Source organism: Nylanderia fulva, unplaced genomic scaffold (assembly GCF_048542155.1).
Source record: "Nylanderia fulva isolate GAGA-0341 unplaced genomic scaffold, ASM4854215v1 Scaffold65, whole genome shotgun sequence".
Lineage (NCBI taxonomy): Eukaryota > Metazoa > Arthropoda > Insecta > Hymenoptera > Formicidae > Nylanderia > Nylanderia fulva.
Genome location: NW_028190753.1, coordinates 185725 through 199011, shown reverse-complemented (window position 1 = coordinate 199011; position 13287 = coordinate 185725). Strand labels below are relative to the sequence as shown.

Here is a 13287-nt window from a genome sequence, read left to right as displayed (position 1 = left end):
AGAGAACCGGGACAGAGACAGAGATAGCCGAGAGGAGGGGACAGAGAAGGAGTAACAAAGAAGAGGAGGGATGAGGAGAGGCTAACTGTTGATGGAGGTCCAGAAGCGGAAAGAGGAAAGAAGCAGGCGAAAAAGAGAGGAGAGAATAGAATATATGTACAGAAATAAAATGTATTGTATGTAATGTATTATATGGAGAGAGGTGAGAAAGGAGACTGTAAAGAGTTTGGCGCACCCTTGAAAACGCCCCGGAAATCCTAAGGGAACCCGGAATAAACTTGAATTGAAATATATATTATAATAATTATGAAAGAAATAAATATGATAAAATAATATTTTTATACACTAAGAATAGGACTTTATAAACAATTTATTTATAAGTATTTGTTATCTAAATACGATTTTATCATATATGCTTAAATTTGGTGTTGAATATGCTTTAATTTTTGTTGTAAAATAAATCTTAAAATTTTTTAATAAAAAATTGAATAAAAAGGAAATTACAAAAAATATATTTTGAAAATTTGATTACATTTTGTTTTAAAGTATCTACATCAAAAACTGTAAAATTTTTATTTAAAATATTTTCTCATATCTTTTATTCTTCACACGTTTTTGCTCAGAAATATAAAAACTGACTTTTTTATTAGGGAATATTTTTATTTATTTTATTTATTATTTGTATAATTTGGATCAATATAAAAAAGATATACTTCTTTTTATTTTATGATTTAGATTACAACATATCCAAGTTCATCAAAATCAGAACTTAAGTACGAGTTGACAAGATTCCTCTTGTCAGCAGACAGTCATATATATAGTTATTCATAAATATTAAATTATATGTATATATGTATATATATATTTATATTAATATATATATATATAAATATAATATTAAATTATTTGTAAATTTATATTTATTAGATGTAATATTGTAATTATTATTTATATTAAACTTTATACACACTCATTAAATTAAATATATATAATAATAATATATAATAAGAAAACTATAAATCACATAAATGTTACATTTATAAATGTTACTATAAATAAATAAAATAAGTTAAGAAAATGTAATCCAATCAATAGAAAATAGATAAAATTATAGATAATAATCCTTAAGGTTCGCCAGTAATAATTAATAAAAATCTTCTCAAAGTTAAAAGTCGACCAAACTGGCAATCATTTATTATAAATAATTAGTTGTCATACAACGTTTCGGTTGTCATTGCAGCTCTTTTTAAGTAAATGTAAGCATTTTTATATATTTTAACTTTATTGTCGTATGTATAAGGGAAAGGAAAGCGAGAGAGATATTAATCTATTTATTTATATTTTCGTTTACTTGTCCTTAGACGGTTTAGTTTTATTATGCGTTATATTTTATTTATTTGTGCGACCGTCAACCTAATCTCTCTCGTTCGTAAGAATTATTGTTTTCGCGAGCACCGAACGATTTTATGTAAAATTACTCCGATTGGTCCGGTACTTTGGGGTGGGAATATTTTAGACAAGCGAGTATAAAAATGAGGATATTTGAGCGCGCGACAGTTATATAGTTACACAGTTACACAGTTTGACAGTTTTTGACACAGTCTGATAATCAGAGAAAGTAATTATTCTGGCGGCGTTACCAGCAGCTCCGGCGTCTGTATCGAATCTACAATATATATATATACACATCGGATCGCAAATAAATACATTTATTGGAACATAATATACATATATATATATCCTCACACACATCCTGACTAATTATAATAAATTGAACGAGATCCATCCATCTGGCATAGATCTGAGGACCGCGAATCCAGTCAGCGACGAGGTAAAAAAGGTTAGTGCCAATAATTATTTCGCGCTAACAGCGTCAGAAGTGGGATTCGGAGCTCGCCCTGACATTGCGAGAATCCGGAAATCTTGACAAGGCGCGTTTCGGGAAGCGTGACGCGAGTGTTGGGTTTTCGCGAGCGCGTCGACGGGCAATTAACTATTCGATTCCGGAAAGACAGTCACGATGGAAATCGGGAGTGAGATGACGGTGACCGAATTGAAGACCGCTCTTCGTCAACGCGGACTGACCACGGGCGGGTTAAAGGTCGAACTGATAAAACGGTTGAACGAATACGATCCGAATGTGTGGGGAGAGTTGGCGGAGACGCTGGGAGCCGCTCAGGGTGAGGACGGGGATCCGGGTTGTTCGCGTCGGTCGGATGGGGACGACGAGACACCGGCGGAGGACGAGGAGACTCGGGCACCGACGGCGAGCGTGGAGGTTCGAGCGTCGGCGACGAGGATGGAGACTAGGGCGCCTGCGGCGAGCGTAAGGTCTCGGGCATCGGTGGCGAGCGAAGAGGCTCGTGCACCGAGAGACAGGAGCTTCGCGGAGCAGGGCCTGGAGGACCATAGCCTGATGAGACGAGAGCTGGAGATACTCCGCGGAGAGAGAGAGAGTGCTGGCGGAGAGAGCAACAGTTGCTGCAGCGAGAGCTGGAGATTGTGAGAGGCTCTCCTACGGCGAGAAGCGCGGCATCGGAGGGCAGCGCGGTATCGGCGACGAGCGGCGTGCGAGAAATTCGAGAGCTGCTTCCCGAGTTTGACGGGGACAATACTTTTTGGAGGTGGAAGCAACAACTGCAATTATTAAAGACCACCTACAATCTGAACGAAAATGCTACTCGCATTTTAATTAGTTCGCGGTTGAAAGGACGCGCGCTGTCGTGGTTCTACTCAAGGGCAGAATACTTGGTGTTGAGCGTCGAAGATCTGCTCAAGGAGATGGATCAGATGTTTGATCTGCGTCCGGGCAGGCTTACCATGAGAAGGGAGTTTGAGTCCCGGACTTGGAAGTCAGGCGAATCATTTTGCGACTACTATCATGACAAAATGATCCTGGCGAATCGAGTGCCGATAGCTCAGGACGAAATCCTGGACTATGTGATCGAGGGAGTGTCGGACCAGAGGCTGCGGAACCAGGCACGGATGCTGAATCTGGAGAGGGGAGCCGATTTGCTGAAGGCATTCGAAAAGATTCAAATCGATGGGGAGAGGACAAACGACAAAACCAGGAGGGACGGACAGAGGACTGCCAACAGCAAAAGGACAGAGGCGACGACGGCTGAGGGAGTGCGAAGGTGTCATCGTTGTCGCGACGGGGCACATTGCGGCGTATTGTAGGCAGACGTTACCGACTAGGAAAACGTGTTTCGTGTGCGGATCGGAGGGTCATTTCGCGCGGGAGTGTCCGAGACGTAATCAAGCCTCAACGTCGGGGGCATCGGAGGACGTGGCGCGGACCACCACGACAAATATGTTGCATCCGGTCGATCTTCCTAAGCCGTACATGATCCGTGTAAAGATTTTGCCCGGTGATGCGAAAGAGAAATGTACATATGTGGTGGACGCAATGATAGACTCCGGTTCGCCTATTAGTCTGGTGCGCGGCGACGTAGTTCCGTGCGAGGCGAGATGCGACACGGCAAACGAACAGCCGTTCTGCGGGGTTAATGGGTCGCGGCTGGAGATCGGTGGTGCTTTCTTCGGTCAGTTGGAGGTCGGCGGAGTACGGGTCGAAATGAAGTTCTATGTGGTTCCTCGAAAGACAATGGCTTTCGATGTCTTGCTGGGGAGGGATTTTTTAAACTGTCCGCGACTTCACGTTACGATTGGCGATACGTTTGAGATCGCGGGGACCGAAGAGAAGAGCGCTGTAAATTCTTTAATGCACATCGATTGCGGCGGCGATTCCATTGATCCGTGCGACGAATTGAAAATAAATCCGGCGGTCGGCGGCGAGGTGGCCGCGCGGATTTGCGGGGCGTACAAGGCGCATTATATTGACAAGATGCGAATTGAGGGAAATGCGCCCGATTATAAAATGATAATTGCTCTAAAAAACGAACAACCAATAAGTTCGCGGCCGCGACGATTGTCCTTCGCGGATAAGGAACTTCTACGCGAAATTTTGGACGATTTATTAAAAAGATCTATTATACAACCGAGTAGTTCTCCGTATGCGAGTCCTATAGTCTTGGTGCGGAAAAAGGACGGAGGATGCCGTTTGTGCGTGGATTATCGAGAATTGAATAAAATCACGATACGCGACAATTTTCCGACGGAACTGATAGACGATAACATCGATCGTCTACAGGGAAAGGTGTATTTTTCCATCTTGGACATGAAGGACGGATTCCATCATGTCAGGATGCATGAATCGTCCGTGAAATACACGTCATTCGTTACGCCTCTCGGGCAATTCGAGTATCTGCGCATGCCATTCGGGTTGACGAACGCTCCACGGGTTTTTCAGCGATTCGTGCATATGGTGTTCGAGGCATTGATCCGCGAAAATAAGATTCTAATTTATTTAGATGATTTGCTGATCGCTACGAAAGATCTAGACGAGCACATCGAAATCTTATCGAGAGTGTTCGAGGTAGCAGGTGAGAATCGATTAGGATTTCGACTCGATGAGTGTCACTTCGCCCGGACGGGGGTAAAATACTTGGGTTACTGCGTAAGTGGACACGGTATCCGGCCGAGCGACGAGAATGTTGCGTCCGTCGTTGACTATCCGGTGCCGCGTAGCGCGAGGAACATGCAGCGTTTTCTGGGGCTGTATGTAATAATATTTGAATTCGAATCTCACGAAAGTGCGTGCGAAAAGATATGCGAAGCGCAGCGAAGGGGCGCCGAACATTATAATTTGCGCAGAAAAGCGGCCCAGAAATATAGCGTTGGCGATTACGTTGAAATACGTAATGTAGAAACGGCGGCCGGAATAAATAGAAAACTAATATCAAAATATAAAGGCCCGTATATCGTGGAAAAAATTCTAGATCGCGATCGTTACATCATCACCGATGTTGACGGGTTCCAGCTAACGCAGCGGCCCTATACAAGAATACGAGCACCGGATTAAATGCGCCCGTACATACGTGCATGATTTTGTATGATTATTTATATTGTGTTTTGTAATTTTATAATAACGTTGACCGGGACGGTCAAAAAGTCAGGATGGCCGAGCTGTAAGCATTTTTATATATTTTAACTTTATTGTCGTATGTATAAGGGAAAGGAAAGCAAGAGAGATATTAATCTATTTATTTATATTTTCGTTTACTTGTCCTTAGACGGTTTAGTTTTATTATGCGTTATATTTTATTTATTTGTGCGACCGTCAACCTAATCTCTCTCGTTCGTAAGAATTATTGTTTTCGCGAGCACCGAACGATTTTATGTAAAATTACTCCGATTGGTCCGGTACTTTGGGGTGGGAATATTTTAGACAAGCGAGTATAAAAATAAGCATATTTGAGCGCGCGACAGTTATATAGTTACACAGTTACACAGTTTGACAGTTTTTGACACAGTCTGATAATCAGAGAAAGTAATTATTCTGGCGGCGTTACCAGCAGCTCCGGCGTCTGTATCGAATCTACAATATATATATATACACATCGGATCGCAAATAAATACATTTATTGGAACATAATATACATATATATATATCCTCACACACATCCTGACTAATTATAATAAATTGAACGAGATCCATCCATCTGGCATAGATCTGAGGACCGCGAATCCAGTCAGCGACGAGGTAAAAAGGTTAGTGCCAATAATTATTTCGCGCTAACATAAATCTATAAAAAGTTACATAAAAATAATTATAATTTTACTACAATTTTAATTTTAATACAATTCATCGCTACAACTAATTATACATTTAAATACAAAAATATGCTACATACCAAATTAATACAATAAATCAAATTCACTGCAAATCACCGACAATATTCACCATTGTTTTGATGAACAATGTAGAACTGACAGAAGTAAGCAAGAAATAAATAGATGTTAACTGTTGGCAAGAATCTTAGTCACTACGCGTTAAGAAAATATTGACAAACCTAATGTGTCTTTCGCAATCTAAAACCTCATAACAAAGTCAAATAAATAAATAAATAGGTAAAAATAAAAATAATTTAAATAGCGTCAAGAACACGATCATAAGTCCCACTAAAATTCTTCGTATCTTTCTGCAAATTAATGCTTTTACGTTGTTTTTTTATATAAAACATTTATTTTTACCTATTATTCCTGCAATTTCTCTTTTTTTTGTTTGTTTTTCTTGATGCAAGATCACCGGAGAATCCCAATGGAACTCATGATCGTTGCAAGTCCGATGCAAACTAACGACTAAATTCAATGTCGTGTCTTTTTTTATATTATTTCTATGTTCTTTGATGCGCGTTTTTAAATGTCGCTTTGTCTGTCCAATATATGTAAAATCACAATTCGCACATTCAATTTTATACATAACATCGGTTCTTTTTAAGTTGTCTATCCTATCTTTTCCTCTTTTTATCAGTGTGTCTAATTTTTTTGGAACGGTATATAATACATCAATTCCATTTCTATTAATGCAACGGTGATCTTGCATTAAGAAAAACAAACAAGAAAAAGAGAAATTGCAGAAATGTTTTATATAAAAAAACAACGTAAAAGCATTAATTTGCAGAAAGATACGAAGAATTTTAGTGGGATTTATGATCGTGTTCTTGACGCTATTTAAATTATTTTTATTTTTACCTATTTATTTATTTATTTGATTTTGTTATGAGGTTTTAGATTGAGAAAGACACATTAGGTTTGTCAATATTTTCTTAACGCGTAGTGACTGAAGATTCTTGCTAACAGTTAACATCTATTTATTTCTTGCTCACTTCTGTTAGTTCTACATTGTTCATCAAAACAATGGTGAATATTGTCGGTGGTTTGCAGTAAATTTGATTTACTGTATTAATTTGGTATGTAGCATATTTTTGTATTTGAATGTATAATTAGTTGTAGCGATGAATTGTATTAAAATTATAATTATTTTTATGTAACTTTTTATAAATTTACTTGAAAAGGGCTGCAATGACAGCCGAAACGTTGTATTACAACTAATTATTTATAATAAATGATTGCCAGTTTGGTCGACTTTTAACTTTGAGGAGAGGTAAAATTATATTCAGCATCATTAGAATTTTATTCTTTCTGCTTACTAATTGAATAAATTGTAGCAATGTTTTTAACTATCGTAATAAAACTTACTCAAATCCATGTTTTCGTTCCACGGATTAAAAATAACGTTGAGATAAGTTGCCGCCAAACAGGGCACAATGGAATTGAAATGATTATGTGTACAGACACTGACAACATCGTTGGGTTTGACTCCTTGTTTTTGTAGCCATAACGCGCATCTTATGACTTTGTCTTGTAGCTCTGAATATGTAACTATTTTCTCAGTGCGTGCGTCCAACTAAGAAATTATTGCTATTATACATATGCATGATATCTTAATGTGCGTTTTATTGTAAATTATTTAATCAGAATTATTTAATCAGAATTAAATATGGACCTAGAGTATTCTATATAATTTTTGAAAATGTTTACTTGATATGAGATTAATATAAATTAATTTTAATAATATTAAAAGGTATACAATTGTATATTAATATTATTCAACTATTTTATATCTGTTGTATAATCAAATTACAAAATTGAACATGGATACATTTATACTTTATTATCGATATAATAAAGCTAAATAAAAAAGATTAAAAATAATATTAAAAAAATTAAATTTGCGATTAAATTTTAAGTAAATTAAGGAAAATTTAATTATATTTTTCTCATTTATTCAAATTGTATTTAGTAAGGACATCTGTAGATTTATGTTGTGTTTCTTAAACATATTGAGAGAAGAGGGATTAGGATAAAATTAATAAGTCCTAATATTTCATTATTTATATCTTTTAACAAGTATTATACAACTTTAAAATTATTTTTAATAATTTTTTTGTAATTTGATTGAGTATATACATATAAAATTGATGTCATGTGTAAAAATTGACTCACGTGTGCAATTTTATTTCCATTGTTCCGCATTTTAATCCATATTAATTCTGCCAGGCTTTTATAGTTAGTAACATAAGGCGACACTTTCCCTTTGTAAACATTATCTTCCACAGTAAAAGGCTAAAATTAATAAATGAGTTTGTCATTTTAAATAATTACAATATTTTTTAAAGTCATAATAAACTTGCATTTGTATTTTTAATCTGGATATGTATTATATTAACGCTAATTTTCTTTTAAATATTATATAGAAAATTATACAAAAAAAAATAATTTATAATATTTGCGCGATTGTTTTTGCACTTACTTTCAAATCATCTGTAGCCATTTTGCCGAAGATATTAGAGTTTTCGATCCTATGTATGAAGTTTAAAATATGATTAAAAATTGATGTAGTACGTAATTATATAATAATAATGTCACTGTACACATAATTGCATTTAATAAATTGTTTTATAGTCGTCTCATTTAATTAAATTATTTTTTTATTATCAGTGCAATATAAACATGAAATAGATTTTTAAATAGAATGAAAAAAGCCTTTAATACATTACACACATTTCTACATTTCTATTAATAAATTTACATTACAATTTTATCATTTTAGAGTTAACTTGTGTAACTTTATTTTTTATTTTCGTTAAACTACGTGCATAAAGATTCTTATTTTTTATCTTATTTTTATTGAAAGTTTTATTTTATTTTTTATTTTATTTTTAATATAAGTTGCAGCAATATATAAATATACCTAAATAAGAATAATAAACACATGAAACTATATTATTCAAAGAAAAGTATATAAAGTAATAAAAATACACGCAAACACCCCATACACACTCTCGTGTATAAAATATCTTACAATTAAAAATTATTTAATGTCAATAACGCCTAAACTGTATTTAGATTATATTAAAATCTTGAATTTACATATATTACATGACAAGAATATCTATATTATTACTCTATGCTTATACTCTGACCAGAAATATCACAATACAGAATTTAATTAAATACAATACAGAGTTTGTAGCAATTTGGAAACATCATTAAACATTGTAAGAAAGTAAAAAAGTTTAATGCAAAAAATTTGTGGTGCCTATTATAACAATGTTTTAGAAACATCATTTTTATTGGCATTGATAGTGCAAAGTTCTGTAACATTGAATAATGTTACATTTATACAATTTTTATTGTTACACATTTAAAAATTGATGGCGATATTTGATTTTTGCGCCATACAAGATACACATTTTCGTGCATATACGTTGCGCTCTCTCTCTCTCTCTCTCTCTCTCTCTCTCTCTCTCTCTCTTTCTCTCTCTTCCTCTCTCTCTCGCTCTCTCTCTTTTCTCTCTCTCTCTTCTTCTAGTGAAGAAGATATGTCAAACATCGCTCTGCAGAAGTAATAAATTTTAAGTGGTTAAATAGTGAGGGAGAGTGGTGAAGAAGTAGTGAAGTAATAATTACATGAACCGGGAATAGACATGAGTGTTATCTAACCGGAATATGCTGATTTGTGAGCGAGTGAGATAGATTTCTTTTATAAGGAATCGAGATTTTGCGCGACACGTAGACATTAAAGGTGGGCATACAAGTGCTGATGTGAGAATTTGGACAGGTGACTGACCGCCTATGCTACTAACAGTTCCGGCCGGTAATTATCGATATGGACGATGAATATGACGAGTATCGATGTTCGGCATGTAAGAACGCAATGAAAAGGCAAGTGGTGGCATGCAAGTCATGTGTTAAGCTTTTTTACCATCCAGAATGTGTAACATAAACATAAAATTTATAATAAAAATCACGAGTTGGTGTCGTGTCCTGGCCTATTTGAGAAATTTACAACTAAAAGTGAAGCAGATATGAGAAAGACATCGACCGTGGCGGGGAGTAGCAGGGACAGACCAAGATCTACAGAATCTACGTTCGCTTAAGGCATCTAGCAGTGGAAATAGAACATCAAGAATGAGTGGATTAACGAGTATTAATGTAAAAATAGATTAGCTAGTAAAGATTGTGAAAAAAATGAAAGACAAAACCGCATGTAAGGCAGAAATTAAAATAATGGTCAAGAAAATAGTTCGAGAAGAATTTAGATGTATTAAACAAGAACTGAAAGACTTGAGAAGAATGATGCAATGAGAAGCGTGTGGACCGGCAGGAGAAACTCAGAAAAGTTATAGTAACGCAATTAAAGAGAAGAAAAAAGAAAATATTATAATTGTCAAACCCAAGGAGCAACGGGAGAGTGAAGCAACAGAAAACTGAAAAACTAAAGATAGATATCAAGAATATGGCTATGCGAATAACGAAGCTAAAAAAAAAGTAAGGGAACAGTAATTCTCGGTTGTGAGACTGAAGAAGAAATGGAAAAATTAAAGGCGACAGTACAAGCCAAGTTGAGCGAAAATTTCAAAGTTACTGAGTCACCGTAAAGGAAACCTAAGATAAAAATTGTCAATATTGGCGAGGACGAAATAAAATTAAATAATGACGATTTAATAGGTACGATTAAAAAGCAGAGCAAAATTGATGTGAAAAATGAAGGAATTTATATGCGGATAGTGAAGAAAATACTTAAAAAGAAAAGAAATGATAAAAATCAATCCGGAAGAAGAGAAAAGGATGGTATCGTAATAATTGAAGCAGATAAAAAAACTCATGAAGTAATGTTGAGCAAAGGGAAACTGAATGTACAGGATGGAGAAAGTGTCCTGCATTCAATCACATTAACATTAAAAGATGTTTTAAATGCTGGGATTATTATTATATTGCAAAAAATTGTACGCGTAATGAAACATGTCACAAATGTGCAGGAGATCATAATGTGAGTGAATGTACAGCGGCAAATAAAAGATGTATAAATTGTATGTTTAAGGTTAAAACATACAATTTAAAAATAAATGATGAACATGACGCACTTGATCCGGAATGTCCGACTTTCAAGAGGGCGATACAGGAGAAGAAGAAGAGAGCCGGCTGGGAGGAAGCTAAATAGCAACTACAGAAGGAAACGGAATTAATACTATATACAAATGCGCAAAGTGTGATGGCGCATAAGGACGAGATATAGTATCAGATTATGAAGGAAATGAACCCTGCGTTCGTAGCGTTATCAGAAACCAGAGTGACTGCTGATATTGAAGACTTTGAAGTGAGCGTACCAGGTTATAGTATGATTAGATATGATGCTAAAAACAGAAATACAGAAGGGGTTATTTTATAGATAAGGGATGATATTAAATATGAGATAGTATTAATAAAAAAGTTAGAAGCAAATTGTTGATGTGCTGCGATTGAAGTAAAAGACAAATTGTATACAGAAGTGAGAACAGTACGTAATATATCATTCACCGAGTTCATCGCATGGTGATTTCGTGAGATTTCTGGAGGATATAATAGAAGAATTAATAATGCGAGGAGAATGTATAGTAATAGGTGACTTTAACATAGATATTATGTTGGATTCGTTTTATACACAAGGAAGTTGTAAACGACAATGTTGAACTTGAACATGAAACGATATGTAAATAAACCGACGAGAATTACGAAAGATAAAATAAGATAGAATAATTATAGATTTAATTTACGCTAATAATAAAATAGGAGTGCAAATAATTCATGAACCTAATATAACGGACCATGCGTGGTTAAAAGTTGATCTTAATGCGAATAAAATTAGTAATAAATACAGAAAATTTAATGCTAGAAATTTTAAAGAGTTTAATGTAAATGAATTTATTAATTTAGTAATAATAAATTAGAAAAAAACCAGGATATGAATGTTAGTGCAAGAGCGAAACTTGTTGATAATATATAGTAGATGCGTTGAACGCTACAGCACTTAGGAAAAAATTTAGAATACCAAAAATATGGGAAGGAAAAAAGTGGTTTTCGGATGAAATAAGAGAAGCAACGGCTATAAGGAAGATGAGGCATACAATAAAGCATTATATGATAATACGGAAGAAAATTGGTTATAGTTTAAAATGGAAAGAAATGCAGTGGGTAAACTAATCAGGACAAAGAAAAAAGAATACTATGAAAATATGATAGATCATAACAAAGAAAATCCGACATTTATGTGGAAAACCTTGAAAAAAATAATAAGAAGCAAACCAAAATGTACAAAGGAAATAGAGAATATAAATTTTGAAATATTAGATAATACCGAAGGGTGCAATATAGCTGATAAATTTAATTTATATTATATACAAAGTATTGATGATATAGTAAAATCTATAGGTAAAGATAAGTTAGAAAATTCAGATAAAAAAATTATTTTTGTTATTGAAAGCGAGGGAATAATGGAAAATTTTGAAATGATTAGAATAGAGCAGTTAGAAAAAATGGTTATGGAACTACCAAAAAAGAAAGGTACGGAAGAGGGAATAACTAGTGATATACTTAAAGCAGTATTTTATGTAATAAAGGAGGAATTTATTGATATAATAACTCTTTGAGGCAAGGTTACTGTCCAAAAGGTTGGAAAACGTTTACGATAATACCGATTCCAAAAATAGAAAAAACCAGAAAAGCAAGTGAATTTAGGCCTATTAATATGTTACCAGTATTTGAAAAAGTGTTAGAATTAGTAATTAAAAAGCAAATTGAAACGTATTTGGAAGATAACTGTATTATAATAGAGCATCAGTCAGATTTTATAAAACAGTATTCCTGTGAAACAGCTATTCAAACAGTCATTGACGAATGGAAATTGTTAGTTAGCGAGACAAAAATGGTGGGGATAATTTTTATGGATCTCAAGCGAGCATTTGAAACAATAGATAGAGAAAGATTATTAGAGAAATTATATCAATATGGAATTAGAGGAACAGTTTTAGAATGGTTAAAATCATATTATTTAAAGAATAGAACACAGCAGGTACGATTTAATAATAAATGGTCCACATTAATGGCCACAAAATATGAAGTACCACAGAGATCTGTACACACACACACACACACACACACACACACACAAGAACCTTTGTTATTTATAATATATATAAACGATATAATTAAAATCTGTCCGGAAGAATGTAATATAAAAATGTTTGCAAACGATACGTTAGTGTATGTGAGTGGAGAAAATAGTGCAGAATTAGAAAGAAAAATGAATATCGAAAGATGGATGAATACAAATAAGCTAAAAATGAACGCGGGGAAAACGAAATATATGATAGTTCGAAATATAAGAAAATAACTAAAAGGTAACATTGGAATGTTTGGACGGAACAGAGATAGAGCGTGTGAAAGAAAGAATGAAATATCTAAGCATAATTATTGATGATAAGTTAATATTTAAGGACCACTGTGATTACATGCTAAAGAAAATAGGGAAAAAAGTGCGTTTTTTAAATAGAATAGAAC

General features: G+C 34.4%; 1 protein-coding gene across 6 annotated transcripts in view; it reads right to left on the bottom strand.

Annotated features, from left to right (window-relative positions):
• The window catches only part of LOC114931319 (uncharacterized), a 53329-nt gene that overhangs the window by 15872 nt on the left and 24170 nt on the right, over window positions 1-13287 (bottom strand). For all 6 annotated transcript variants that reach the window (XM_085488172.1, XM_085488176.1, XM_085488175.1 and 3 more), the window contains 3 exons: window positions 8219-8267; window positions 7912-8031; window positions 7105-7312 (listed from right to left, as the gene is read on the bottom strand). In XM_085488172.1, the coding sequence (XP_085344298.1) occupies window positions 7105-7312; window positions 7912-8031; window positions 8219-8267 (377 nt within the window). The remainder of the gene's footprint in view (window positions 1-7104; window positions 7313-7911; window positions 8032-8218; window positions 8268-13287) is intronic.